The sequence below is a fragment of the Polistes fuscatus genome, unplaced genomic scaffold, assembly GCF_010416935.1.
Source record: "Polistes fuscatus isolate 324 unplaced genomic scaffold, CU_Pfus_HIC Scaffold6, whole genome shotgun sequence".
Lineage (NCBI taxonomy): Eukaryota > Metazoa > Arthropoda > Insecta > Hymenoptera > Vespidae > Polistes > Polistes fuscatus.
In genome coordinates, this window is record NW_025113140.1 from 1259049 (window position 1) to 1285325 (window position 26277).

The 26277-nt window shown below is 32.9% G+C and overlaps 1 protein-coding gene and 1 long non-coding RNA gene across 7 annotated transcripts; both read right to left on the reverse strand.

Annotated features, from left to right (window-relative positions):
- Positions 1 to 145: 145 nt before the first annotated feature.
- On the reverse strand, positions 146 to 23657 carry LOC122523098 (GTPase-activating Rap/Ran-GAP domain-like protein 3). Of its 4 annotated transcripts, none has more exons than XM_043644665.1 (17): positions 23166 to 23657; positions 9979 to 10045; positions 8578 to 8661; positions 8275 to 8356; positions 6901 to 7019; positions 6617 to 6681; positions 6468 to 6534; positions 5645 to 5747; positions 5405 to 5503; positions 4981 to 5193; positions 4639 to 4910; positions 3896 to 4181; positions 3295 to 3776; positions 2582 to 2915; positions 2305 to 2391; positions 1917 to 2189; positions 146 to 1854 (listed from the first exon to the last, which is right to left on the reverse strand). In XM_043644665.1, the coding sequence occupies exons 1-17, from the start codon at positions 23369 to 23371 to the stop codon at positions 1598 to 1600; spliced, it is 3096 nt and encodes a 1031-aa protein (XP_043500600.1). In that variant the 5' UTR covers positions 23372 to 23657; the 3' UTR covers positions 146 to 1597. The 4 variants fall into 4 exon arrangements, with proteins under 4 accessions (XP_043500600.1, XP_043500599.1, XP_043500601.1 ...); XM_043644664.1 differs by having other exon boundaries at positions 4609 to 4910; XM_043644666.1 differs by lacking the exon at positions 23166 to 23657 and adding an exon at positions 12293 to 12833 and having other exon boundaries at positions 4609 to 4910.
- Positions 23658 to 23894: 237 nt separating this feature from the next.
- LOC122523103 lies at positions 23895 to 26208 on the reverse strand. 3 transcript variants are annotated; one of them, XR_006305251.1, is made up of 2 exons: positions 25863 to 26208; positions 23895 to 24263 (listed from the first exon to the last, which is right to left on the reverse strand). It is a non-coding gene; the product is annotated as an uncharacterized LOC122523103 (long non-coding RNA). The 3 variants fall into 3 exon arrangements; XR_006305250.1 differs by having other exon boundaries at positions 23895 to 24219; positions 25686 to 26208; XR_006305249.1 differs by having other exon boundaries at positions 25686 to 26208.
- Positions 26209 to 26277: the final 69 nt, after the last annotated feature.

Genomic DNA, 26277 nt, shown 5'->3' on the forward strand with positions numbered 1-26277 from the left:
GACTGACCGGGGTCGCCAAAGCTCTTTGCTCTGACTCCGCTTGACAGTAATTGCCATTCATAGGATTTTCTTTAACGTCTTATCGACTTCGGTTAGCCCATAAATAAACAACTAAATAAGAAAATGAAAGTCCCTCGAGCGTAAGTTTTTGGTGCAAACGTTGCAACGATAAGGTACACTTTATTTCATGCTTTCGTATATACACACGTTATATTCTGCCTGTTGTCCCCTTTTTCGTCGAAGGAAGGAAGGAAGGAAGGAAGAAAGGAAGGAAGAGTATGCAGAATTACGTCTTCTGCAGAATTTCACGCATGTAGCGCGTTGCGTGGCTACGATCGATGAAATTCGATCGCGAATACGCGTCACAGTTCCCCAAGAACATGCTGGTTATAATTGTGAATAATCGATAATCATGACTGCACGCATCGTATTCGTATCGTTCATCTACGTACTGCAACGATACTTCGCAAACAAAATTTCCATCGGCTTCGACAACGAAAGAATAAAAGGAGAAAGTTAAAATAAACGAACTTCATAAAGAGATCTCTTTTTCAATTCTGCCTACGCCACTGTCGCGATCATACTCGGTGCGTACAGTGTCACCGGTTGGATTTAAAAATGACCACGAGTATGGAACTACGAATGTTTGCAATTGTTTTCCTTAACACGTGGTCATCGGAAAAAGCATGCATTCTGGTAAGAAAATTAAAAAAAAAAAAATAAGAAATAATTAAGAAAAAAAAGATTCTTTTGAAACAACATTAGTTTATGCCTATTATTCAAATCAAGATTATGCTCTTTGGTATTATCTCTCGTCGGGAACTATTAAAAAGTTTTTTATTTATTTTTTTTTTTTAACGAATCAAGCTATTATGCTCTCGAAGGAGACTGCAAAATGATTATTTCCTAGTATATTTCGAACCCTTTTGGTTCTTGGCGTTTACTCATCCCTAACTTCTACGATGAACCATAATGTTATCGACCTTTTCTCCTGCATGTCTGTCATCCAGTAGATAAGGTATGCATCTATCCATATAGAATACATATCAAGGAGGCAAAAGAAATATCAAATACGTGTCGGATCGATCCTTTAATCGAAAATATATTTATATTCCAATTCATTTTTGTACGCGGTTGATCAATGTCGTGTTATCATCAGAGTATTACTAGCCAAGTTAGTACGAACGAATCGCCGCTAGATGGCACTCGTCGATATTTCGAATTATCGACCGAGCACCGTTTTGGTGGACTTTTTGAATGAGCCAAATTTTAATGGAGATTTTGTTTCATAAATTTAGATCTATTGAAAAATAGAAAATATAAAACGAATAAAGTAAGTGATCGATCGTAACGCGTATTTAAATATTTCCTATATCGCGAAGCGTAGCAACGACAGGATCGTACGTTTGCTTGTGTGTGTTAAATCTTAATCCTGTGGAGGCACGAGCGTCAGGTACCTACTTATCCATTCGCACTATCTAGTACGAATCCAATAAAAAAATGGCAACGCAATTATGAATGAATTTACGAGAAAGTTAGCGTGTGTCCTCTGTTAATTTCCATTTCTTTCTCATTCTTTTTCTTTTTCTTTTTCTTTCTATTTTCTACACACAGTAGGAATCAAATCTTCTGGTGCACTCGGTGGCGTCGGGCTGCTGTTGCAAGACCTGCTTAAGATTCTTTGCGATTCCACGGTTAAAAAATTATTTTCTCCGCCTGTCAGAGGGGCGGAAACGATTTCTGGTTCGGTCGGGCTCGGACATCTTCTTTGGCTGCGATTTGATGTTAGATTTCGCGAGAGTGTTTGTAATGGTATTCGATAAATCCTGATTGGCTTCCAATCGCTATGATTGTCTGTAAACAAAAAACATTGAAAATTATACAAAGAATATCTTTGAAGAACTAATAAAACTTACTTTGTGAATTTGATCGAGAGGAAGAGGAAGACTGCGTCGTCGGTGGTGGACTACTTCCTTGTTCGTCTTTGTCAAGAGGCTTAGAATCCAATCGAATACGTTCGCATTTACTAGATAGAAATTCCGGCGCGGTAGTGGCAAAAAATATGTCCCTTTTAGAAGTTATCAAACATAAATTCGGCATGGCGATTGTATGTACAAGATTTCCATTTATTATCAAACGAATTTCCATGGTATCAGCAGTGAATGCTATCACGTAAGGAAAAGCACAAGCTGAGAAAAGAAAAATAAAACAAAGTTATATAAATTAATTTTTCTATTATTTTCTATTACATTTAAAAATTATATATGCGTATGTGCGCGTATAAAAGAAAAATTAAATGCAGACCTATCGCTGTTGGCACTGAATTCCATTTAAAATCAAAATCCGTGGGCGCGGTACTCTCTTCCGAGCACTTTTGGAAGTGGCACATATCTGCGAATGACGAAAGATTAATTGGATTGAATCATTTAATAATTGGACTGTGTCGAAATTAATTAATAATTTGATTAAATCAATTATAACAGAGAGTGTAAATTAGGGAATATTATTATTACATGAGATGGAAAATTGTATTAAATATGTATATATATACGTGTATTTAATCGAATGAACAACTACTCACTGTTATAACATAACAATAATTCAGGTTCCTCGTCCTCGCGCAGATCAATTGCTGCTACGATATGCGGTTTGTTCGTTTCAACGTGAACTATACGCGAAGTACCGGACGCCGTGAAAAGTTCGTAATGATGACGTGCACCGCAACACAGCAACCATTCGTTCCCGATCTCTGTACTTTCGATCATCGTAATAAGGGTTGGGCTTTCGCTCGCGGTGAATTCTTTGAGGAGCAAGAAACCTTCGATCGTATCGGTATCCGTCGAAGAACACCAAGTTGTCCAAGCTGCGTTATGTTTCCATTGGAGGACCGTCAATCGTCGTCCAACGGCTGCACACTACGAGCAAACTTCTTATTACCATTAGATTTCAATGAAATTTATATCTCAAAACATTTCAATTAACAACAGTGATTACGTAAGACTTTTTCTATTAAATCATTTCAAAGATAGAAAAATAGTTACTTGTGAGAATGTCCTATTTCATTCGATTACTTGAAAGTTATTTTTTGATGACACAGGAATACGGTCTTAGGATTAAGTTAAAATGTTTGATAAAGTAATACAATGGTATATCAAAATTGTATAACACTAAAACGTATCTATCGTATTTTATACATAAGTGTGTCAATTGGAATCATATTATATTTATGAATTTGAGAGTTCTTACGTATCCACTGTAATTATATTAAATTGAATAGGAAAGATTAAAGAGTACCATTCGCAAGTGCGAACCACCTTGTCTGGTGATACTGTAGAGATGGCAACCACGCGTACGAGTCAATTTTCTATCCTTAATATGTGCACGACTTCTAACCGCGGGTGGTCTCAGGTGTGTCCGCGTTCCTCGCGAACGCAAAGAAGATTTGAATTTGAAATTATCACGATGATTCGCATCGGTATCCTCTTCTTCGATTTCACCGTCCCTGTAATAATCATCCTCGTGTTCTCCGTTTTCTTCGGTTTCTTCCTCGTGTTCGTCGGCGTCGTCCTCGTCGTCGCGATTGTTAAAAAATTCCGGAAATTTGTATGTCCTAGCACTCAACGACGAATCGTAATCGAATTCGCGCAAACGAAATACGTAAACGCTCTCTTTGCCCTTATCGATTCCACGAAATAGAAGAATACCGTGTTGTTCGACAACGTCGAGTTGTTTGATCGGAACTGACTCGTCGAAAATCATTCTGTGCGAGAGACCCTCTGGGTAAACAACACGAAATACAATTTTTTATCCTTCAGCTCTGTTATCGAATTTTTTTCTTTTTTTTTCGTTTTTTTTTTTTCGATTGGAGTAAACATGAAACAAAGTTGCAAAATACCTTCGATCAAAAAAGTGCCATTTTCCGATGCGAGTATCATCCTATTTTCGGACCAAACGTCACCGCAAATTACGACGTGAGGGAAATCTGGATAAATACATCTAGGTTCCCAAGGTCTCGGTTTTAATGGACCAACCGTAGCAAGAGAAGTTGGTGCCAGACCGCGAACTATCGCTTCCAATTTAACAGCCTGACCGACGCGTACCATCTCAACTGCTCTTGTTTCTTCTCGTCTTCTACCGGGTCCTTCGACAACGTCGGAAAATGCGCGACGATTTAACATGCTCTGTTAAATCGATCAATAATATAATAAATCATCTCAATTAAATATATTATTTATATGTTTATATATAATATTATAACCTAAGTATATTATTTAATCCTTTGCACTCGAGCGGCACAACTCAAACAAAACTAATTACAGAGTGTAGTATTTATCAAAGTTTGTTATTTTCGACATATAAATAAATAAACCGATGATATTTTATTATTTCTATACGCTTGTTTGTTCATAAATGTTTTTAAAGTACCTGTAAAATGTCTACTTAATTTGATTGAAATCGTCTCGAGTGCAAAGGGTTAATAAAAATTCCCATAAATATTTGTTTCCCTCTAGTTTAGTTTTTTTTTTCTCGTTCTTTTTTGAATAGTCATTGGAATAAACAAGCGCACGTGTAGAAAATATTTGTTTGAAAATGTAACGGGATATGTACGTTTAACGGAAGATCACGCTGAAGACTCACGTTGCTCTTCCCATCTTGCGCATGTTCCTGATACATGTCGCGCAATAAAGCGTCCAACGTTCTCTCCCTTTTTCTAGAAAATGTTGGCGTGTTAAAGGTCGCCTTCTCGCCATTAATCAACTTGACCAGAAGGAATTCTCTCAAGTGATAGGGATCGTCGAAGATCGGTGGACAGGGAAGACTTGGGCCGAATAGAGGAACCGTTTCGTCGCAATAAATGGCAACACGCCAACCTTTGAGAACTCCCAATGCTGATACCACGGCAAACACGTCTAGAAGAAGGACAATTCGTATCGAAAATGACAATAAAAATGATCTTTTTTTTAACTAGATCAAACTCACGAGTAAATTGGCTCCTTATGCAATTAGGATTGAAACTGTCTACGGCTGCTGGATCATCGGTATAAATAATGTTGACTATGTCATTACCGATGTGCCTTTTTCTCTCGAGTTGTTGGGGATTGTCTTTCGAGTAAGGTAGCATTGTGCTGACGTGATACATCACTTCGTGACCGGCATATATCGTGTAAACGCTTTCTCTACCAGTCATGTCACCTTTAACAATTTTTATTTCATTTGTTTCGTTTTTTTTTTGATTGATTATATTTATCCTATTAGAAATAATTACAATTAATCTTTTCGTAAGTTTCGATATTCGCGATGAAATCGGAAACGCGGTTAACCTCCCTTGAACACGTTATTTTCTAATCTTGCATCTTAATCTTATCGTACTCTGGGACTGGGACAGAAATTGTAAAGCGTATACCTTTAACATCGAGGCCGCCACGGTACTTGTCCCAACCCCTCAGTCGTATCTTCTCACCAAGAATATCGAGGAACTTCTCGAAACCGGGGCTGCCACTTTCTGCGAACAATAAAGACGCGACCCGCGGGTCGATCGTGCCCTCCTTTGATCACCCGTTTCCGTTTCTTTTTCTACTTTAAACAAAAATATATCCTCGCCTACGGGGCACTCGAAATTTCTTTTTCATTTTATTCGTCTTACCGTTGGATAACATCTCATCGTCGGTAGTCTGGCCCTCTTTTGCGTATATAACACCGAACTTGAAATTGACGGATCCCTCTTGTTCCTCCAGCAATAGTAAATCCTAAATAAATCATCATTTTTCAAGAGGTCTTATTCGTTCAAAGTAAGCAATAAAACAAAGAAAATCGTTTAGGAGAAATACTTTGAAATATACGACGTTTCTACTTAATCCTCGTTATTAAATTAATTGTAAGAACAAAATCATGACGAATGTTCTCTAATTAAAAGAGTTTTGTCCCTTAATGTATGAAACCCTCTATACACCTCGGTAATAATTACGAGTGCCAATTAAGTTACGTGTACCATCTATCGGTAAGAAACTTTTAAAAGTCCCCTTTTGGTATGCAACACGACATACGTACATGTATAATTCATTTGCACATATATATACTCTAGAGTTTCGTAAGGATCGCGTGTTATAAAATAGAATCGTTAAAGTTGACCTTTGCCTTGTAAGAAGAAAAATGATCTACGTTGAATGCATTATATGAATATCGAATATTCTAAAATAAAACATAATAACCTTAAAAATTAATTCCTGACGTGGGGGAGGAAAAAAATTCCCTTCAAAAATTTCCACATCGGGTCAGAAAATATATATATTTATTTATTCATTTATTCATAACGCTTTTTTTTTCTTTTCAATGTCATAAAAAAAAAAAAAGAAAAAAAAGAGAAAAACCCGCGAGAAACTTTTACGAGATCGTTCTTAATATCGAAGAAACTTATTCGAAAGTATAATAATAGCGCGTGTATGAAAAAACGTCGTGTATATAAATACCTTTTGCAACTCGGGTGACAAAACTTCGCGGGGCGCCTTATCGAGTTTTTCCAGGCCGAAAAAGTTGCTGGAGAAAAAAAGTAGGCAAATAACGAAGACGAATATAAAGAAGAAAAATGAATAAAAATGAATAAAAAGAAAATATTTACCTGAGGATTTGCCTGATCGTCATGGTCTTGTTAGCCGAAAATGGCAGAGATATCCTTTGTGCACCCTGCGTTTAAACGAATTTTATTTTTTTTTTCTCTCTCCTTTACTCACGATTAGATCGATTATTCGACAGATAAGGCGTGTAATATTTCGCGACAAAACAAAAGAAAACCGAAGAGATGAGAAAGTAACTTAAAAAGAGTAAAATAAATATTTGTAGGTTGTTAATTACACCCTTATTTGCGTAATTCGATCGAAAAGTGTTATATTTTATATCACTCACCGTTCTTCTCCATAAAATAACCCTGTAATGGGCTACGCATTGATCGCCACCCTCGCTCATAACCACCGAGAGAAACAGTGGATTCCTTTCGTGATCCGAAGTCACGTAATTTTGATGAACTACAACGAGATACAATTCCGAAGTATTTTATGATGCACATTAGAACAGAAAAAAACAGAAAAAAATAACAGAAATGGAAGAATAATTAATCGAACGAATCAAATACGAATTTTCATTTTTATGACGAATAATGGAGTGAAATATAATTCGACAATTTTTATACGGTGAACCAAAGAAAAAAAAAATCTTAACTAAATTATATCACATATAATTATATTACTACTAAATTATATTAATATAATAATATAATATATTATTAATTTATTATTAATAAATTAATTTATTATTTATTATATTAATATAATAATAATATTAATATTATAATATTATTATATATTAATATTAGTAATATATTAAATATATTACTAAATTATATTACATATAATTTTAACGAACTAATCGTTAATCACCATGCAATCTAAATGCGACTCTAAAATAAATTCTGAATAAAAAACAGAAAGGTGAAAGGGTCAAACAATTTTGTTAGTTTGTCGATAAAAATTGTCAATTGTTACTTTTCGTTACTTCGACTATTTTTTCAGCTAGTTATATTTCATCTCTCTTGTCTGTTTTTTTATTTTTTATTATTATCATCAATAAAAAGAAAAAAGAAAAAACGAGCCAATTAATTCGATAAGTTGAGTTGAAAATTTCTACGGTCTCTTGGTTTTCTACGATGTTTTTTTCCTTTCATATTTTTGAGTTGTTGTTGTTGTTGTTGTTGTTGTTGTTCTTATTCCTGCCCCATAACTTTTTTCCTATTTTTACGTTTACGATAGAATAACAGCAACATTCATCTTAATTATCGATCCGCGGCTCGTAATCGCGGTTCTCCATTAAAACGGGCGTATCGCGTCGTTATTGGCACAAGCTCAGGGGGTTCCGTTTTTATCTTCCTCTTAACCAATATTTATATCCGTTAAGCGTATAAACTTTGGCGTGTACGATAGGAAGAGAGTAACACTTACACTACACACACACATACATACACACATACACATAGAGACACCCTGGTTTCTGAGCTTTTACCAAGAATGAACACGTGCGCGAAGTTTCCAACTTTATCTGTGTTTGGTGAGATAAAATTGAAAAAACAAATAGCAAAAAAAAGGACGAAAAATATAACGGGTAGATAAAGGAATAAAAAAAGAAGAAAATAAATTAAAACATAACGTAAAAGGGTTAGGGGGAGAGGGTGAATAAAAAAACAAAAAAAAAGATTGTAAAAGAATAGAACGAGATTATGGTACTCACGTTTGCCCAGAAAGTATTTGAAGTACCACCGCGTTTGATATTCCGGATTTTCCAATATCGGTATATTCGGAGAACCGAACATCTACGCAACAAAGAGAAATGATTATACGATTATAAATTTAATGTCCACTTTGTAGAAAAGTATTGCTGCTTTTTTAAATTTCTTCTCTCTTTTAAGTTAAATGCGAATTAAATGAAAAGTGAAGAAGAAATTTAGCGTAAGATGGTGAAATTTATAAAAATGATAGACAGAATAATGAGGAAGGAAAAAATTATTTAAAAATGAAAATAATATTTTCTTACTTCTTCTTTCTCGCCCGGTGAATCACCGTTTTCCATTCGAAATCTTCTACCGTTGTCTGTGCCGTCTTGCTCGATTTGTGGCAACTGTAAAAATAAATAAATACATAAAAATAAAAAAATACGTTAAAATGTAAGTAACGTATAAACGTAGGTAAAAAAATAAAATAAAATAAAATAAAATAAAATAAACGTAGGTAAAAAATAACAGTAATAGAAAATAAATGATATATATATAAAATAATGTAAATTAATGAAAAATAAAAAAATTATAAATAAATATAATTATAAAATTAAGTAAATATAAATAAATGACAAATGAATTATAAAAAATGAGATTAAAATATAATTATAAAATTAATTTATTAATTTATTATATAAATATAATAAAAAAAATAATAAAATCACGTAAGAGAAATAATTTTTTTTACAATTAGATCGTTTAAAATGATTTTAAAATGATTCATTTAACGTGATCGATTGATCCAATTGATCCCCCAGATCGATGAATAATAATTATCATCCGATCGACGAATCACAAAAGAAAAAACGAAAGAGATGAATTATACGAGGTAGGTTAACGAGATCGTTATACAGGAAATGATGCTTTCACCTGCCGATCCTCCTCCTCCTCCTCCTCCTTCTCCTCATTGTAGGAAGAGAAGTAGGGAAACCGATTGTCACGTAACGAGGACAATGTTTGATAACAATAAACGAAAAAAGATACATTAGGAACGAAAAATAAAGAAACAAATAGAATATGATCTATGCACGCGTTGTAAAATTACAATTGGAGAAACGGGAAGAAGATTTTATAAAAAAGAAACATAAGAAAAATAATAAATAATATTAGAATGAATCAGAATTATCGTGAATTTTGTAAAATTAACATTTCACTCTAACAAAATAATTTTATTGACATCAATGAAAAATTTTCACTATTTGAAACAATACAATTGCAAATCGTACAACAAAATTTCGTTAAACGATCATTGTATTTTTTTTCTCCCACCCCACCCCTCCCTAGGATAGAAAGGGATGAATTTTTTTTCATTTTTGGGTAATGGGGATTACTTTTCGAAGGAATAAAATATTTCCAAGGTAATAAAAAATTGATGGGAATAATAATTATTGGGTTAATCCTTGCAGCTAAGAAATAATTCGTAGACTTTGAAACGCGCGATTTCTCTTTAACAGCAGCCACACACAAAAGATTTGTTGGCAACGTTTATCGTCGTGAACCACGGCTCGGAATATTCGAAAGTGCTCGTTTCCCACCAAGAAGTGGAACACCACCAACGATTCGACCTATTTGCATTAGAGTAACATCACCAACGAACTAACGTTTTCCTATAGACCTATACACATATACATACACAGACACAAATACGAGAGTTCACTTACCATCTCGACACTTCCATAACATCTTCTCGATAATACACCTCTCCTCGATATAGCATCCGTTGTGGATCTAAAACACACAAGAAGTTTATCATCACGTCACGTTATATTCATTTTTATAATTATATTTTAATATTATTTTTTAGAATTTATTTATCATTTATTTATATTTACTTAATTTTTGTAATTATATTTATTTTATAATTATATTTTAATCTTATTTTTTTTATAATTAATTTATCATTTATTTATATTTACTTAATTTTTGTAATTATATTTATTTTATAATTCATATATTAATTTTATAATTCATATATTAATTTTATAATTTTATATTTTAATCTTATTTTTTTTATAATTAATTTATCATTTATTTATATTTACTTAATTTTTGTTATTATATTTATTTTATAATTCATATATTAATTTTATAATTTTATATTTTAATCTTATTTTTTTTATAATTAATTTATATCATTTAATTATATTTACTTAATTTTATAATTATATTAATTTTATAATTCATATTTATATATATGAACCAAAAAAGAATTCCTGCGTTGTTTTTCAAATTAATATTATCTTAAATAAATTTTACAAAGAAAAAAAAACAAACCAATCCACATTATCCAAGTTTCAAAGTAAAGTTTCAAGTACACTAACTTTAGATTCATTCTAATAACTATCTATGACAAATCTAACGAATTCTGACACGAATATAAGAACAAACGGTATTGGATACTTAAATCGGGAGGGAGGGGGAGGGGGAGGGGTTGGTTCTCGAGATTGATTTTAAAGATTCAATGAAGCGTTTAAACGATGATCGATGAAACTACCACTGGTCCAAGACAAATAATCGGAATGGTGGATACGAATCGTAAGTCTTGAAACTATTTTTCATTCTCTTGTTTAACAGGAACAAGAAGCAATCAACATTTCACCCTCCACCCCCACCACCCACCCTGTCTTTTTTCTTCTACGCGATAAGTTCCGAGATAAAACCACCACCACCACCACCGTTCTTCTACTACACTATCCATATATTTTCTTCGTTTTTCGCGACGTGAATATGTAGGTTAATGAGAAGAAGAAGAAGAAGAGAAGAAGAAGAAGGCGCGTCGAGGTCGACTCGCTTCAATGCAAAAATTTTATCTACCTGTCTACCTACCTAACTATTCGATGTGTACCTTCGCAAGTACCTGGATTACAATGTTTTCTTCTTTTTTGGGATATCACAATATATAACAGTTATTATTACCTTTAAGAGATTGAAATTCGATTGAGATTTTGATTGGTCTCGTAATAACGGAATATCGAGATCAATTTTTCAATTTTATTCTCTTGAAATTTTTCTTTACGTAAATTGGAAATATTGTATATATATATATATAGAGAGAGATCATAGTAAACGATATTTCATTTATTTTCTTTCTATCATCTTTAGATATTGCATCCTAAGATATTACCTAATCTTATTTTCCTTTGATACATGTTACCGTTGAGAGACAACTACGTAAATATGTTTCAACGTATACGCAATATGTATTGTGATATCGATTTAGGTTTAAATATATTATATTTTGCGAGATTTATATATATATATATATATATATAAATTATGTAATATATTAAATATAATATTATGTTAATAAAATTTAAATTAATTAAAATTTGTATAAATAAATTCAATTAAATTTTAGGTAAAATGTGTTGTAAAATTAAATATTAATAAATATAATAAAATTAAATATAAATAAATATACATAATATATAATATTATGTAATATATTAAATATAAATAAATTTGTTTTGCAGTTTTTCGTAGAACATTATCGTTGGAAACAAATTTCACGAATGTAGAAAAAACTCAAATAAAATAATCGAGTAAATATCACGCGTATTTTTGGAATAGATAGAAAAATCTTTAAAGCTAACAAGAATAGTTAATAGAATAATCGATATACTTATGCATAAATCTACGAAGTGGAAACTTTAACTGGATGATACAATTTTTATTCGCATTACGATAATTACGATATTTTTGTCTGTTCTATAATTTCCTTCACCGATAAGATTTTTTCCAAAGATTTGATCAAATCCAAACTTAAGATTATCTCTAAAATAATAAATGAAACGTGAATTCGATTTCTCTTCTACTCGACGTTGAGTAACAAATGTTGTTTACAATCACGAATGAAATATATCATTCTGATTAAAGTGTTTTAAAATGATTTGATTAAAATCAACGAACGCACCTTGTTAGTAGACGAACAAAACAGTACAAAACAAAAAAAAAAGGATGAACAAAAAAACGTACGCATGATGACTGGCCCTTCGATGAAGATGTCTCAGTTGAGAAGAAGAGAGCATCGGTACGCAAACCGATCTCGATCTGTTTCTACGTTTCATGGCATCCAATTCGGCAGAAGTTGGTGCCGATTCTTCATCGCTTTTGCTATCCATCGTTGAATAATCGTCGATAATCGTTGTCCCTTTAATTCCCTGATATCGTTCTATCGATATTAACGATTTAACTAAGTTTCAGTAAACCAAACAAAAACCCAAACAATCCTCTCGTTCTACTCAATCTTCAATTTCAAAGAAGAATCCAATCGCGTGTCGTAGTAGTTTTGATCGTCGACGAGGATAGATCAACGTTGATTGACTTTTCATTTCTATATGTTGTTTCTTTTTCCTTGTTTTTCCTCCTGTTTCTGTTTATTTCCCTTTCATAGACATAGAAGCAAACAATCGTGAAAAAAACCCTTTTACACAGTGTTAGATCGTTCCTTTTAAATATCACACTTTATTCTATTCTACTTCGATGAGAAATAAAACAATAATCCCCATATATATTTATATCTAGAGAGAGAGAGAGAGAGGGAGAGAGAATAAATTCAGGATCAACGAACTATCATAACGCGTGTTCGAACTTTCAACCTCTGACCTTCCTTAACGCGTTATTTAATTCTCGGAACTGATATCGTTGACCGATCATCACGTAGGTAGACACGTTCATATAAAAAATCATATTTATAGATCAATCATATTTATATCCAACATATAATTATTATCAATAATATACGATAAATATATTCTATATAAAACAAAACAAAACAAAATAAAATATATACTTACCCCCATAAGAGTAAAATAAAACAGTAACAAAATAACAACCTTTCTCACACGTTTCTTACTCTCATACGTGGACTTTCCAAGCACTCTCTGAAACGAAACAAAGTGAACCCCTCTCTTTTTTTCTCTCTCTTTTTCAATATAATCGCGAGTAAGCTTTCACTCGTCTCTTTGCCACCACGACTGTCAAGCAACCCCTCTCTTTCTCTTTTCAATGAAGTCTCGTCGAACGACCTTTCCTCTTAACGGGCACGACGATTTTCAACCCCTGGCTGTGCACTAACAACGTCGAGAGAGTATAAACGTGCTTCTATACTACTTTTTTTTTTCTTTCTTATTTTCTTCTTCTTCCCCCTTTCGGGGAACACCCACCCCCACCCTCTCCTACTCTCATCTCTCCCACCTTCTCTCTCTCTCTCTTTATATGTTTCTTTTTATATTTATAGATACGAAAACGTATTTGATTCAAGTGTAGTATGTTGAATACATAATATTTTGTTGTTCTGTATTACGTGTATATGAAATTAAATCGAAATTAATTGTACACGGATATTATATATTTTTTTTGTTTGGAAACACGGGGGGCGGGGGGGAAAAAGGTATTTTTCACAAAAAACAAGAGGACAAAGATTCGTTCGCAGTTACACGACGGCGACTCGTCGACTGGCGCCGTATCGTCGAGCAACTCCTCTCTCCTTTCCTATTTTCTCTCTCCTTCCTCTCTCTCTCTCTCTCTCTCTCTCTTACTCATACTCCGATATATACACACCACCACATACACACATATACACCTTCCCACCCCCCCCAAACGCGAAAAGTCCCGCGTTCGACACTCGCGTTTTGCCCGACTAGCACATTTTTAATCCATCACGGTGTTTATTATCCTATGGGATCACATAAGATGACAATATTTATTTTTGATTTTTATTATTGTTTGTTGAGTAGCGTAGGTTGAAGATTTTGAGGGTTCATCCTACAGGATTCACTCCCAAAAAGCATATCGACGCGCCCTCCTCCGACACACGACACGCAGGCGTCGGAGGTTTTGCACACCGGAGGACGGTGACCTGCATTTTCGTTGGCGCCGAGGAGGACCCTCTCTTGCTGCGGAGATCAGAGACCTCTCTCTCACTCTCTCACTCTCTTATTCGATATTTTCTTTCTTTTTTATTTCTTTTTCTATTTCTTCTTCTTCTTAGATTTACGGATAATCGGTTTTATTTTTCTCTAATTTATTCCATCAATCATCTTTTGTTTCCTTCTGTCATCGATTTTACACTTAAGAATGCAATTTTTTTTTTTATTATTGTTGTATTATTATTACTGTATTTTATTTATAACATACTTGTATTATAACTTATATATAGATTATTATAATTTATTGTATTATTATTAATGTATTTTAAATTATTTATTTATTATTATTGTTATTTTCAATTGGTTATCTTTTTGATTTTGCTGGGAAAGTACCGTGCGTTGCATTCTATTTCTTTTCTTTTCTTTTATTTTATTTCTTTCGTTCTTATCTTTATTAACACTCCTTTCGTCTATTTCTTCTTCTCTTAGATTTACGAATAATCGGTTTTATTTTTCTCTAATTATTCCATCAATCATCTTTTGTTTCCTTCTGTCATCGATTTTACACTTAAGAATGCAATTTTTTTTTTTATTATTATGTATTATTATTATTACTGTATTTTATTTATAACATACTTGTATTATAACTTATATATAGATTATATTTGTTGTATTATTATTAATGTATTTTAATTATTTATTTATTATTATTATTGTTATTTTCAATTGGTTATCTTTTTGATTTTACTGGGAAAGTACCGTGCGTTGCATTCTATTTTCTTTTATTTTATTTCGTTCTTATCTTTATTAACACTCCTTTCGTTTCTTTTCGATCTTACGAACAATTTGATATTTTTCGATCAATTGACCTATTTAATACAATCATTGTCTCATTTTGTTTTCTTATATTATATTATTTTCAATCGATTCGTTATCATTTTGATTTTACACGGAAAATATTATGAAAGATCGTTGCATTCTACCATTTATTTTCTTTCTTTCTTATCTTTACGAACACTCGTCTAATTTATTTTTGATCTTACCAACAATTTCATATTTTTAATACAATACAATTGATTTTTTTTAATACAACCTTCGTCTTTTTGTTTTTCTTTTTGTTTTTTTTTTAATTCGTTATTTTAATTGTAGGAAAAACTCTCTCAACGAGATACTCGACCTTCTTCGATAGGATTGACACTCGAACAAAAAGAATGATCGGTGTGTTGCACTTTTGCATAACGAGTGATTTTTTTTTTTTAATATAAATATACATATAAACTATACAAGGTGTCCCAAATAATTTGTCTTCCCTTATTTTTTCTATTATATTATACATTTAATATATTTCAATTAGATAAACTTTATTGTGTAGATAAATTATGTTTGTGTCATGGAAAGATGAAACAAAATATATTTTTCCACCACGTAACTGAAGAACAATTATACGACGATGTTTTTAAATGAAACGTTCTATCTTATTTTCAAATTCTTGAGATTACTGTCTGTTACTTCATGAAAATATGAATTACATAAATTTGCTTTAATAATCAATGACTCTTCGAAATATTCAAGTTTCAAATGAATACTTTCGACACGTGCCATTTTCTGTTATCAATATTTCTTACTGTCTGTGGTCAGGTCACAAGGTTTAGGATAACTCATCAAATATAACTTTTATTTACTATATTCGTTTGTTTAGATAACTTTAGTTACACTGACTCGTGTAATATACTTATGTGAAATCTATAACAACTAGTATAAATCTTTACGCAATTAATAATATCATTTGTAATAACATTTTCAAATATTAAATTATATATTAAATTATATATTAAAAGATTATTATTTTTGTTCTTATTTTACCGATAAAATTCAATCTAATGGAATAAAATAAATCGTATAATATTATCGTATTATAATAAAAAATAAAAAAAAAAATGATTAGACAACACATGTAAATTGTATGTAAAATAAATCGAGAAACTTTCGATACAATTAAATGATCGATGATTAATTGTTATTAATTTCGTGTTATTAAATCGATCGTATTTATTAAAGTAAATCGCGTTCGTTAAAACTTTCGCGTTATTTTTCAAGGTTGTACCGACATTTCCGCATTTTTAATCGATCCCGCCAACGTAACAACGTTTATCGACACTTGATAAGCCTCCTCCGACCAAAGTGGAATCCACGTTATAAAAAAAACATTCATTTAGTTCGACGATAGTTCACTCTTTTCGCAATATTGATCGTAAACATTAATAAATAATAAAGATCGAACGATTTTTCTCAAATTACTCTAATACGATCGATGATGATAAGCCATTCGAGTTATCGTTTTTATCAGCAATTTACAGAAAACTATCTTACCGATATCGTTAATTTCAAAATTTCCCTCCAATTAAATGAGACGACAGGTGAATTCATTCGATTTAATTAACGCGTTCGATAATCGACAATTATTTCAATTATTTTATATTATTACTCGACTAAAATTCAACGCGATTACGTTCTTGTATTTTAGAAATTTATGCGTATCCTTCGGTAGTCATCGTTCACGTGACTACGATGATAAAGGTGGAAATATCAACTATTTCAAATGTTATTTAAAAACGTATGAGTTTTCGAACGAACGTGCATTCAAATATTACGCATTTAAATATATAAGGAAAACCGTGGTAAATTCTATACAATTTGTCGGTTAATAATTTAAACAATTATCGTTATTAGTTGACAATAAAAAATATCTTTTCTGTATTTCACGTAAATACAAAAAATAATATAAACGATAAACGATTGAATGCGAGTTATAAGCGTACAATCGAATGTTCAGATAATTTCGTTATATCTATGGTGAATCCCTCCCCCCTCCTCCCACCTTCTCTCCTTGTCAATTTCGTTCAATTTCTCAAACATAAACCAGATACGAGGAATCGTAATCTTCGAATTAAAAACAACGATGTATATCACTTTGATATCTTTCATCGTTAATCAGTGAATTAACTTAACGCTTAAACTTCACACGTAATCAATCAATCAATTAGATTTCGAATTTAGTATGTGTGTGCGTGTGTGTATATCCATTGTGTTTGGGCATAATTTAATAAAAGTCACCGTTCGAGTTTGACGTCAATGGTTTACCAAAACCGCGACATATACAATAATGAACTTTCTATATCGGTTTTGTCACTAAAAAAATCTCAAACTCTTATCTTTGTTATATAGAACAAGGATAATATAATTAATGATCTCATTATAAAGCAATCTGACTATGTAATACGAATATATTTAACGATATTAAATGTTAGAAGAAAAATTGTACAGAGAGGATGAAGTGATGATTAGAAAATGATCGATGAAAAAAAAAGAAAATAATATTGATAATAATTGTAATAATAATATTGATAATAATATTGATAATAATATTGAATAATAGTGAAGAAAAAATAAAACTAACGATTAAATAATACACGTGAAACGAATTATCACTGAATTGTTATCGAATTGTAATTCAAAAGTATACTTCTCTAATCTTTTTTATACCAACACATAGTATAATATAATATAAGAAATCAATTCTACTAAATATAAATATTTTTGTTTCAAAAAATCTAAATGAAAGATGATTGAAAATAAATAATTCGACAAAGTTTGACAAAAGAAGTGTAGAAAACTTACGACAGTTTTACTTAGAACGTTCGGAATGGAAACGAAGGTTGATGCCGATGACGTTGGCGTCAAATTCAACGTTCTGGATGAAAATAAATTTTGGTTGAGTTTTCGGTAGGGCCCTAAGGCTAGATTCCAGCTAGTTCTACGAGTTACAAGGTACACCAGGTATCGTTATGCACAACGACAAAATCAATATACCTATATATACATATACACACACACATATATATAAAGAAAATAGGTGTTTTCGAATGCGGGCCATCGCGATGACGCAATTCACGATATACAACTCGAACACGAACACAAAGTCATCGGAAACGCTCGAATTCTTTTCTATTTTTTACTATTTATCTATCTGACTATTATTCTCTCTCTCTCTCTCATTCTCATGACCATAATACAAGTAAACCTTGTTTGCCAACACTCATCTTTCTTTTTCTATTCTTCAGTAAGTGAGCAATACTTGCTCACCCTCTCTCATTCTAATTCTTTCCTTCTTTTCCCATCAATATAATCTCATACTAAACATACTAACAGAGAGTATGTGTGCATGTCGAGCTTCCACTCGGTCAAGCATGATCGAGATCGATCCAGGGTACACAAAAGACCGTCAGCCGAGACTCCATAGCCAGTACCGATAGCAAAAAGGTTAATTATAAAGAGAGCGAAGCACTAAAATCCGATATCATGCGCGCTCCACCAGAGGGGGAGGCTCAGGGAGGCTCAGGGGGGGGAGGAGGAGGAAAAGCAGGAGGCTCACTTGCCATCGTAAACGAAGCTGTTGTCGACTCCTACCCCACCCCCTATACAATCCTACCCCATCACCCTACTACCCCCTTCTCACCCCCTCTTCCTTTCTATATTCCCGAGAATTGCCACCATGGTTGTACGCCTTATAATAATGGGGTTGGTCTCGTGATACCTCAACACAACACATCGAACTTTTATCTTTCTTTTTTTCTTCTTATTCTTCTCAAACGTTTTCATTCGATCAAACACTCATACATACATACACACACAATCGTAGAAGTGGGTTTATTAACGAACTCATGGGATTAATCTGTTGTTTTTTTTAAACGATGATAACGATACTAAACGTTGGAATATTTGAACGAATGATTGCGAGTGATTATTCTTAAATGTAGGATTAGATTGAAATGATTAGAGATAGAATGTATAGAGAGAAGAAACTACAATCCTACCCCATCACTCTATACTACCCCTTCTCACCCCCTCTTCCTTTCTATATTCCCGAGAATTGCCACCATGGTTGTACGCCTTATAATAATGGGGTTGGTCTCGTGATACCTCAACACAACACATCCAACTTTTATCTTTCTTTTTTTTCTTCTTATTCTTCTCAAACGTTTTCATTCGATCAAACACTCATACATACATACACACACAATCGTAGAAGTGGGTTTATTAACGAACTCATGGGATTAATCTGTTGTTTTTTTTAAACGATGACAACGATACTAAACGTTGGAATATTTGAACGAATGATTGCGAGTGATTATTCTTAAATATAGGATTAGATTGAAATGATTAGAGATAGAATGTATAGAGAGAAGAAACTACAATTCTACCCCATCACCCTACTACCCCCTTCTCACCCCCTCTTCCTTTCTATATTCCCAAGAATTGCCACCATGGTTGTACGCCTTATAATAATGGGGTTGGTCTCGTGATACCTCAAAACAACACATCGAACTTTTATCTTTCTTTTTTTTCTTCTTATTCTTCTCAAACGTTTTCATTCGATCAAACACATACATACACACACAATCGTAGAAGTGGGTTTATTAGAAAACTCATGGGATTAATCTGTTGTTTTTTTTAAACGATGATAACGATATTAAACGTTGGAATATTTGAACGAATGATTGCGAGTGATTATTCTTAAATGTAGGATTAGATTGAAATGATTAGAGATAGAATGTAGAGAGAGAAGAAACTACAATTCTACCTCATCACCCTACTACCCATTCTCACCCCCTCTTCCTTTCTATATTCCCGAGAATTGCCACCATGGTTGTACGCCTTATAATAATGGGGTTGGTCTCGTGATACCTCAACACAACACATCGAACTTTTATCTTTCTTTTTTTTCTTATTCTTCTTTTCTTTCCTTTCTTCTCAAACGTTTTCATTCGATCAAACACATACACACACACACAATCGTAGAAGTGGGTTTATTAACGAACTCATGGGATTTGTCTGTTGTTTTTTTAAACGATGATAACGATACTAAACGTTGGAATATTTGAACGAATGATTGCGAGTGATTATTCTTAAATGTAGGATTAGATTGAAATGATTAGAGATAGAATGTAGAGAGAGAAGAAACTACAATTCTACCCCATCACCCTACTACCCCTTCTCACCCCCTCTTCCTTTCTATATTCCCGAGAATTGCCACCATGGTTGTACGCCTTATAATAATGGGGTTGGTCTCGTGATACCTCAACACAACACATCGAACTTTTATCTTTCTTTTTTTTCTTCTTATTCTTCTCAAACGTTTTCATTCGATCAAACACATACATACACACACAACGTTCCCATTAGCGAACTCATGGGATTAGTCTGTTGTTTTTTTTAAACGATGATAACGATACTAAACGTTGGAATATTTGAACGAATGATTGCGAGTGATTATTCTTAAATGTAGGATTAGATTGAAATGATTAGAGATAGAATTTTATGTAGAGAGAGAAGAAACAAGAAAAAAAGGGTTAGGAATATAATCGGTGGCACGTTTTCTATCGTACGTTTACGTATCATCGTCTAAAATAGAATGATCTATGAATCATCGACGCTACGAGATAAGAACATCGTTAACTGTGTATGTGTGTGTGTGTAATATATGTATCGATGATAACGAACGTTCTTGAATTTTTCTAGTTGCTAATGAATAGATATTATTTATAGTTTAACGTTGTTGTAAAATGAAAATGACCATTGGTAAAGGTGATTTTTGTTCTTTTTTTTTTTTATTGCGAGTATCCAATACCACGATCTTTTCGATTCACTTATCATAACAATGTGCATATAATAAATTTGCTTTGTTCTCTTGATGCAGATACATCCCGTGGGATCAAATTTGTACTGCGTGTATTTCTTTATCGTAAAGAGATAGAGAACAATAAAAAAAAAAATGTATAAAATAGATAGAAAGAGAGGGATAGTGAAACAACAGAGTATTTAGTTGGTATTACCTAGATAGTTTCGTGCCACGTATTTCTGATATCTGACACGTGTTGTTTGTTTTGTTTGTCATGCAAACTGTATTAGACAGACCATATTATCTCTCTGTTGCGTTTCTATTGATTAAAAAAAATTTAAAAAAAAACGTACAGTTTTTTCTCCAAGTTTTTCGGGACCGACTAAAACCAAATGAAACGTTTGAAATCAAATTTCATGCAAAATAAAAAGATAAAATTACTCGAGTGTGGTTGGTGGTTTTCACGTTTAAATATATATATATAATTTATATTTCAATATACGTGGGAAGATTGAAAAGTGTTGATAAAATAACGCGAGAAATAATTTTTTTTCACTCTCTCTCTCTCTCTAGAAAAAAAAAAAGAAAAAGTAAATAAAATAAAAATGTTTTGTCGAGACTCTCTCTCTCTCTCTCTCAAAAATGTTACAAACACCACCCACGTATATAGTAAACGTAACAGTAAAATGACTGTTTTGAGGTATGGTGAAAAATAAAAAGAATTTGATATGCGTTGAAAAATGAATTGATACAAATATTTACAAATATTTATAAATCACGTGTATATATTTTAATTAAAAATTTAAAACAATATATATATATCTATATTTTATCTTAATGTACTCTCTATTTCTCATTTTGTTTTGTTTCTCTATAAAACCATAAAGCGTACGTCGCCATCGACTATTCAAGTTCCCGTTTTAATAAAGAGAGAGTCACATCGTTCCCCCTTTTTCATCGACATAGGCAAGGAGCAATAAATAACGTCGGTATAAACAATAAAGCCAATGCCCGTAGGTGGAGTAAAAGGCAGACGAACCTGACACACTAGTTGGCCTGATGACGTTCGTATCTGTGTGTGTGTGTATGTATGTGTGTATACTTTACGCAAAAGTATTACACATATACACCAATCACACTAACTCAAACACAAATTCACAGAATGACAGAACACGTATTATAAGTAAAATACATACACGTACGCACGTACACGCACACACGCACACATGTACACGTACACGTACACGTACACGTACACGTGCTCGGTTATCCTCGAGTTTATTCTTTCTTTCTTTGTCACTCGTTCGTGAATACAAAAGAAGAACAACAGATACGATCGAGCAGTTCCTTTTTTAAAAAATAAAACAAAAAAAGGGTTGTTATTTTCCCTTTGTATTTATCTATCCTTTTCTTTCTTTTTCTTTTCTTTTCTTTTTCCTTTTCCTTCTCTTTCTCTCTATCTTTCTGTTTCCATGCGTGTTCTTTATTTTCGTTCGTTCCCTCTTCCTATAGGTTTGGCACAGGTGTGTGACACGACTCGTGTATCTCGTATTCAAGTTCGTGTTTTAAACTAATTAACAACACGGTTTGATTCTTCTAACTGGTATTATTCGTTAAATCAATTATCAGAGGCCCGACTATTCGACGTTTTCTATTGGTTGATCGGTATGAAAATTTTGTCTCTTAAAAAATGTATCTTTCGTGGATTTAGGATTTGTTTTTTTTTGTTTTGTTTGTTACGCGTTAAAATTTCTAATATATTTTTCTTAGATACCTGTTCTCAAAATAATTACGATAATTCGATTTGATATTACGTGTGAACATTATTTTTCGAGATAATTATATATAAATGAGTAGCTGATAAAGGTAAGGGTTACAAAAGTTACATATTTTTGTTAGTTCGTCTAATTTATAATTACACGCTTATCTCAAAATTAAACAACATGTTACTCGTAAAATGCTCGATTTTTTTTATTCGGTCACTCGAATGTTAAAATAAGGAAAACGAACATTTAATTGAATTTTCCTTGACAGATATAGATACAAGATACTTCATTGCTAATTTTTTGAATAATTATCCTAAAAAAAAACGCAGCTAATAAATAAATCGTAATTGTTTTACTTTCAAATGAAAAAAAAAGAACTCGTAAAAATTATTATCTAAACCAGACGACGTTGCATTGAAATGATCGAACGAATGATGGTTTACAAAATGAAAGGGGTTGAAGGAATTGAATCAAATGTAGTATACTAATGGGGAGGGGAGGGGGCGGAAATAAAAATGATTTTATTAACCAACCTGGTGGTCCATGGTAAGACCTTGCTACCCTCGAAGCTGATGCTCCTCAATTCGTATTTCGATCTCAAACGAAGAGGTGAACCAGGTGCGGTACCACTGTGAAGAAGATTCCTCACGCTTTTGGTGCTAACACCTGACAATGCGTGTCGTCTCGTAGTAGCCCCCTCTCTGGTCGATTGATTCGTAGTTCTTCTCAAAGAACTCATCTTGTATTATTCGCCCCTTTTTTTTTTTTAATTATTTTTCACGACATTATTTCAATAACAAGTAACAACAACAGCAACATCAACAACAACAACAACAACAACAACAACAATCACCCTCGGGGGTCGAACAGGGGGATTTTATTTTCTATTTTATATTTTATCTTTTCATTCAAATTCGTTCTTAGTCAATTGTATCATCTCAGGTACGGTCATATTTCTTTTCGAGATAAAAAAACAGAAAAAAAAGGTACCAATAGAAAAACATTTTCCTATCGCGTGACAAATAATTTCATTAATTTCCACAAATTCATAGTTTCCTTCATCTTCTTCTTATTCTTCCTATTCTTCTTCTTCTTCTTATTTTTCTTCTTTTTATTTTAATGATGACGAAAGAAAAAAAAAGAGGAAAACACGTAGAAAAAATATTAAAAAATATTGAAATCTTCCTATGGGGAAATATCACGTTAAAAATGTAATCGTGTTAAACGGCAATAGAATGTCGGCGTCCTTTCGTTATTCTTACCGACATCCGATCGCAGGTGTGCGAGCTTACACTGTACGACCATAAATGACTGTGCCACCTTTCGACCCCACCACCACCACCATTCTCGGCTTCGTTCGCCACCATAACTGGCTCCGAGCATCCTTCCTTCCGATCCCCACTCTTCTTCTCCTTTCCCACCACTCTCGTCATCCCTTCTGTACTCTCTCTCTCTCTCTCAGTGTTTCTATTTTTTCTATTTTTTATTTTGATTATGATTTTCACGAGTTAGCACGAGTCATCTTTCCTCCCCCCTCCTTCCACACCCAACACGTGTTACTTCTTAAGTTCTTCTCACTTAGTACACCTTTGTTGAAAATATTTTGATCATTGAATCTTTCAAAAAAATTGCTGTCTCATCGTAAACAAACAAACAAAAAAATTTGATAAAAATTCGTATATAATAGGTTTTTTTTATTTATTTATTTGTCTATCCGTCTATTTATCTATTTATCTATCCATCAATCTTTCCTCCCTCTCTTCTTCTCTCTCTTCTTCTCTTCTCTTCTCGATTATCGAGCCAAGGAAGCGCACGCACGCTTCACTCGCTTTCATCGCTCGATTAAACAGAAATCTTTTTACGGATAGAAACTCGAACGCGATAGGAATTTTCTCTATCGTTCTCCACCCCTACTTCCACCTCCTCCTCCTCCTCCTCCTCCCTTAAAACCTCCCTTAAAGAGTGATTCGAAGTGAGGCCCTGAAGTTGGCAAACGTTACCGATTTTACTACTCCTACTCCTTCCCCTTCCCCCTACCCCCACCCAACCCCACTGTCCTTGAAATTATCACCGATTCGTTCTAAATTTATTTCCAACGTGTTTTTTTCGGAACGTTCTAATGAAAAAGACAAAAAAAGAAATTATTGACGAATTTTTACTCAACTGTACGTAGCGTTGAAAATTCACGTTTGTGGAACTGTCTTATGGAACCCCGTAAAAAAAAAAAAATATTCGAATGAGTATAGAAAAATTTAATTGCGACACTGTGGTCGGATCATTTCTATTTTAATTATTGATAAAATGTTTTAATAAAAATCAGAGAGATAGAGAGAGAGAGAGGGGTAATCTTTTCTTTTTTTTTTATATAAATATTATAACGTTTTTAAATAATAATTACATTTTATTTTTTTTTTGTAATTTCCGACAGGATATAAGTGACAATTTCGTAATTTTACCGAGAAAAATTTCGCGGTTGTTTCTTCGAGAAAACAAAAAAAAGAAACTCGGAACACGTGTATCCTCCCCTAATTTCTTTTTTCAATTTCACGCGTCGATCCTCAATCGTTTAAGGATAACCTTGGGGGGGGGGGGTTGCATTTCCGGCGAAGAATTTCGTTCGACAGACGGATCTAGGATAGGATAGGTTGTCGATTAAACGCTGCTAACGTTGAAGGATAAAACAGTTAAAGTAAATGAATAAAAAAAAACGAATGAATGTTATATAATCGAACGAAAATAAAAATCTTATTATTTTTCATTAGGATATAAAACTATCGTGAAAGAATTACAAAAAAAAAAAGTAAAAAGAAATATAAATGTGAAATTTAAATAAAAAGAAAAACAGAGTACACACGCATAAACACCTACACACACAGAGAAAGAGAAAGAGAGAGAGAGAGAATAAATCGATTGCATCGATCGTAATAATACTTATAGAAACTTTCGAATTAAACTAATACGTATTAATAAAATATATTTCAAATACGCACACGCACACGTAGACAAACAGACAGATAGACGTATACACAAATAATTGCTTAATAATTAATTACATTATTTTAAACGTGAACAAATAATTTTTGAATTATTTAATTAACGATCCCCTATATTTATATCCTCCCAAAGAGAAAAAAAAAGAAAAAAAAAAAGCACGAATTACAATGAATTAAATTTAGACACGATTATCGTTAAAATAATCAAATTTCTGTGAAAAGTGATGGTGTTATTACGGGAAGAGGAGGAGTGGTGGTGGTGGTGGGGGGAGGGGAGGACCCGTCCAATCACGAGGATGATCCACTTCGCGAAATAAATTCAATTATCAATATATGTTTTCTCTGTCCCGATGTTGATGATTATGATGATGTTGATGACGTCACGGTCGAACTTCAGGATGTTCGTCGAAGACTGGCCGTGAATCGGCCAAGAATAATTTCTCTTCTAGGGTAAAACTGTTGTTGGGGAAAAACGCATGCGTCGATCATGCTCTCTTCGTACTACCACGAGATGAGAGTGCTCGAACGAACGATAGAAAGAAACTCTGACATGTTTTTCGAAAAACAAGGACATACATTTCATTCTCGGCCTGTCCTATCCCCTTTCTTCTTCTTCTTCTATCTTCAACCCCCCCCCACCACTGCCACCAAC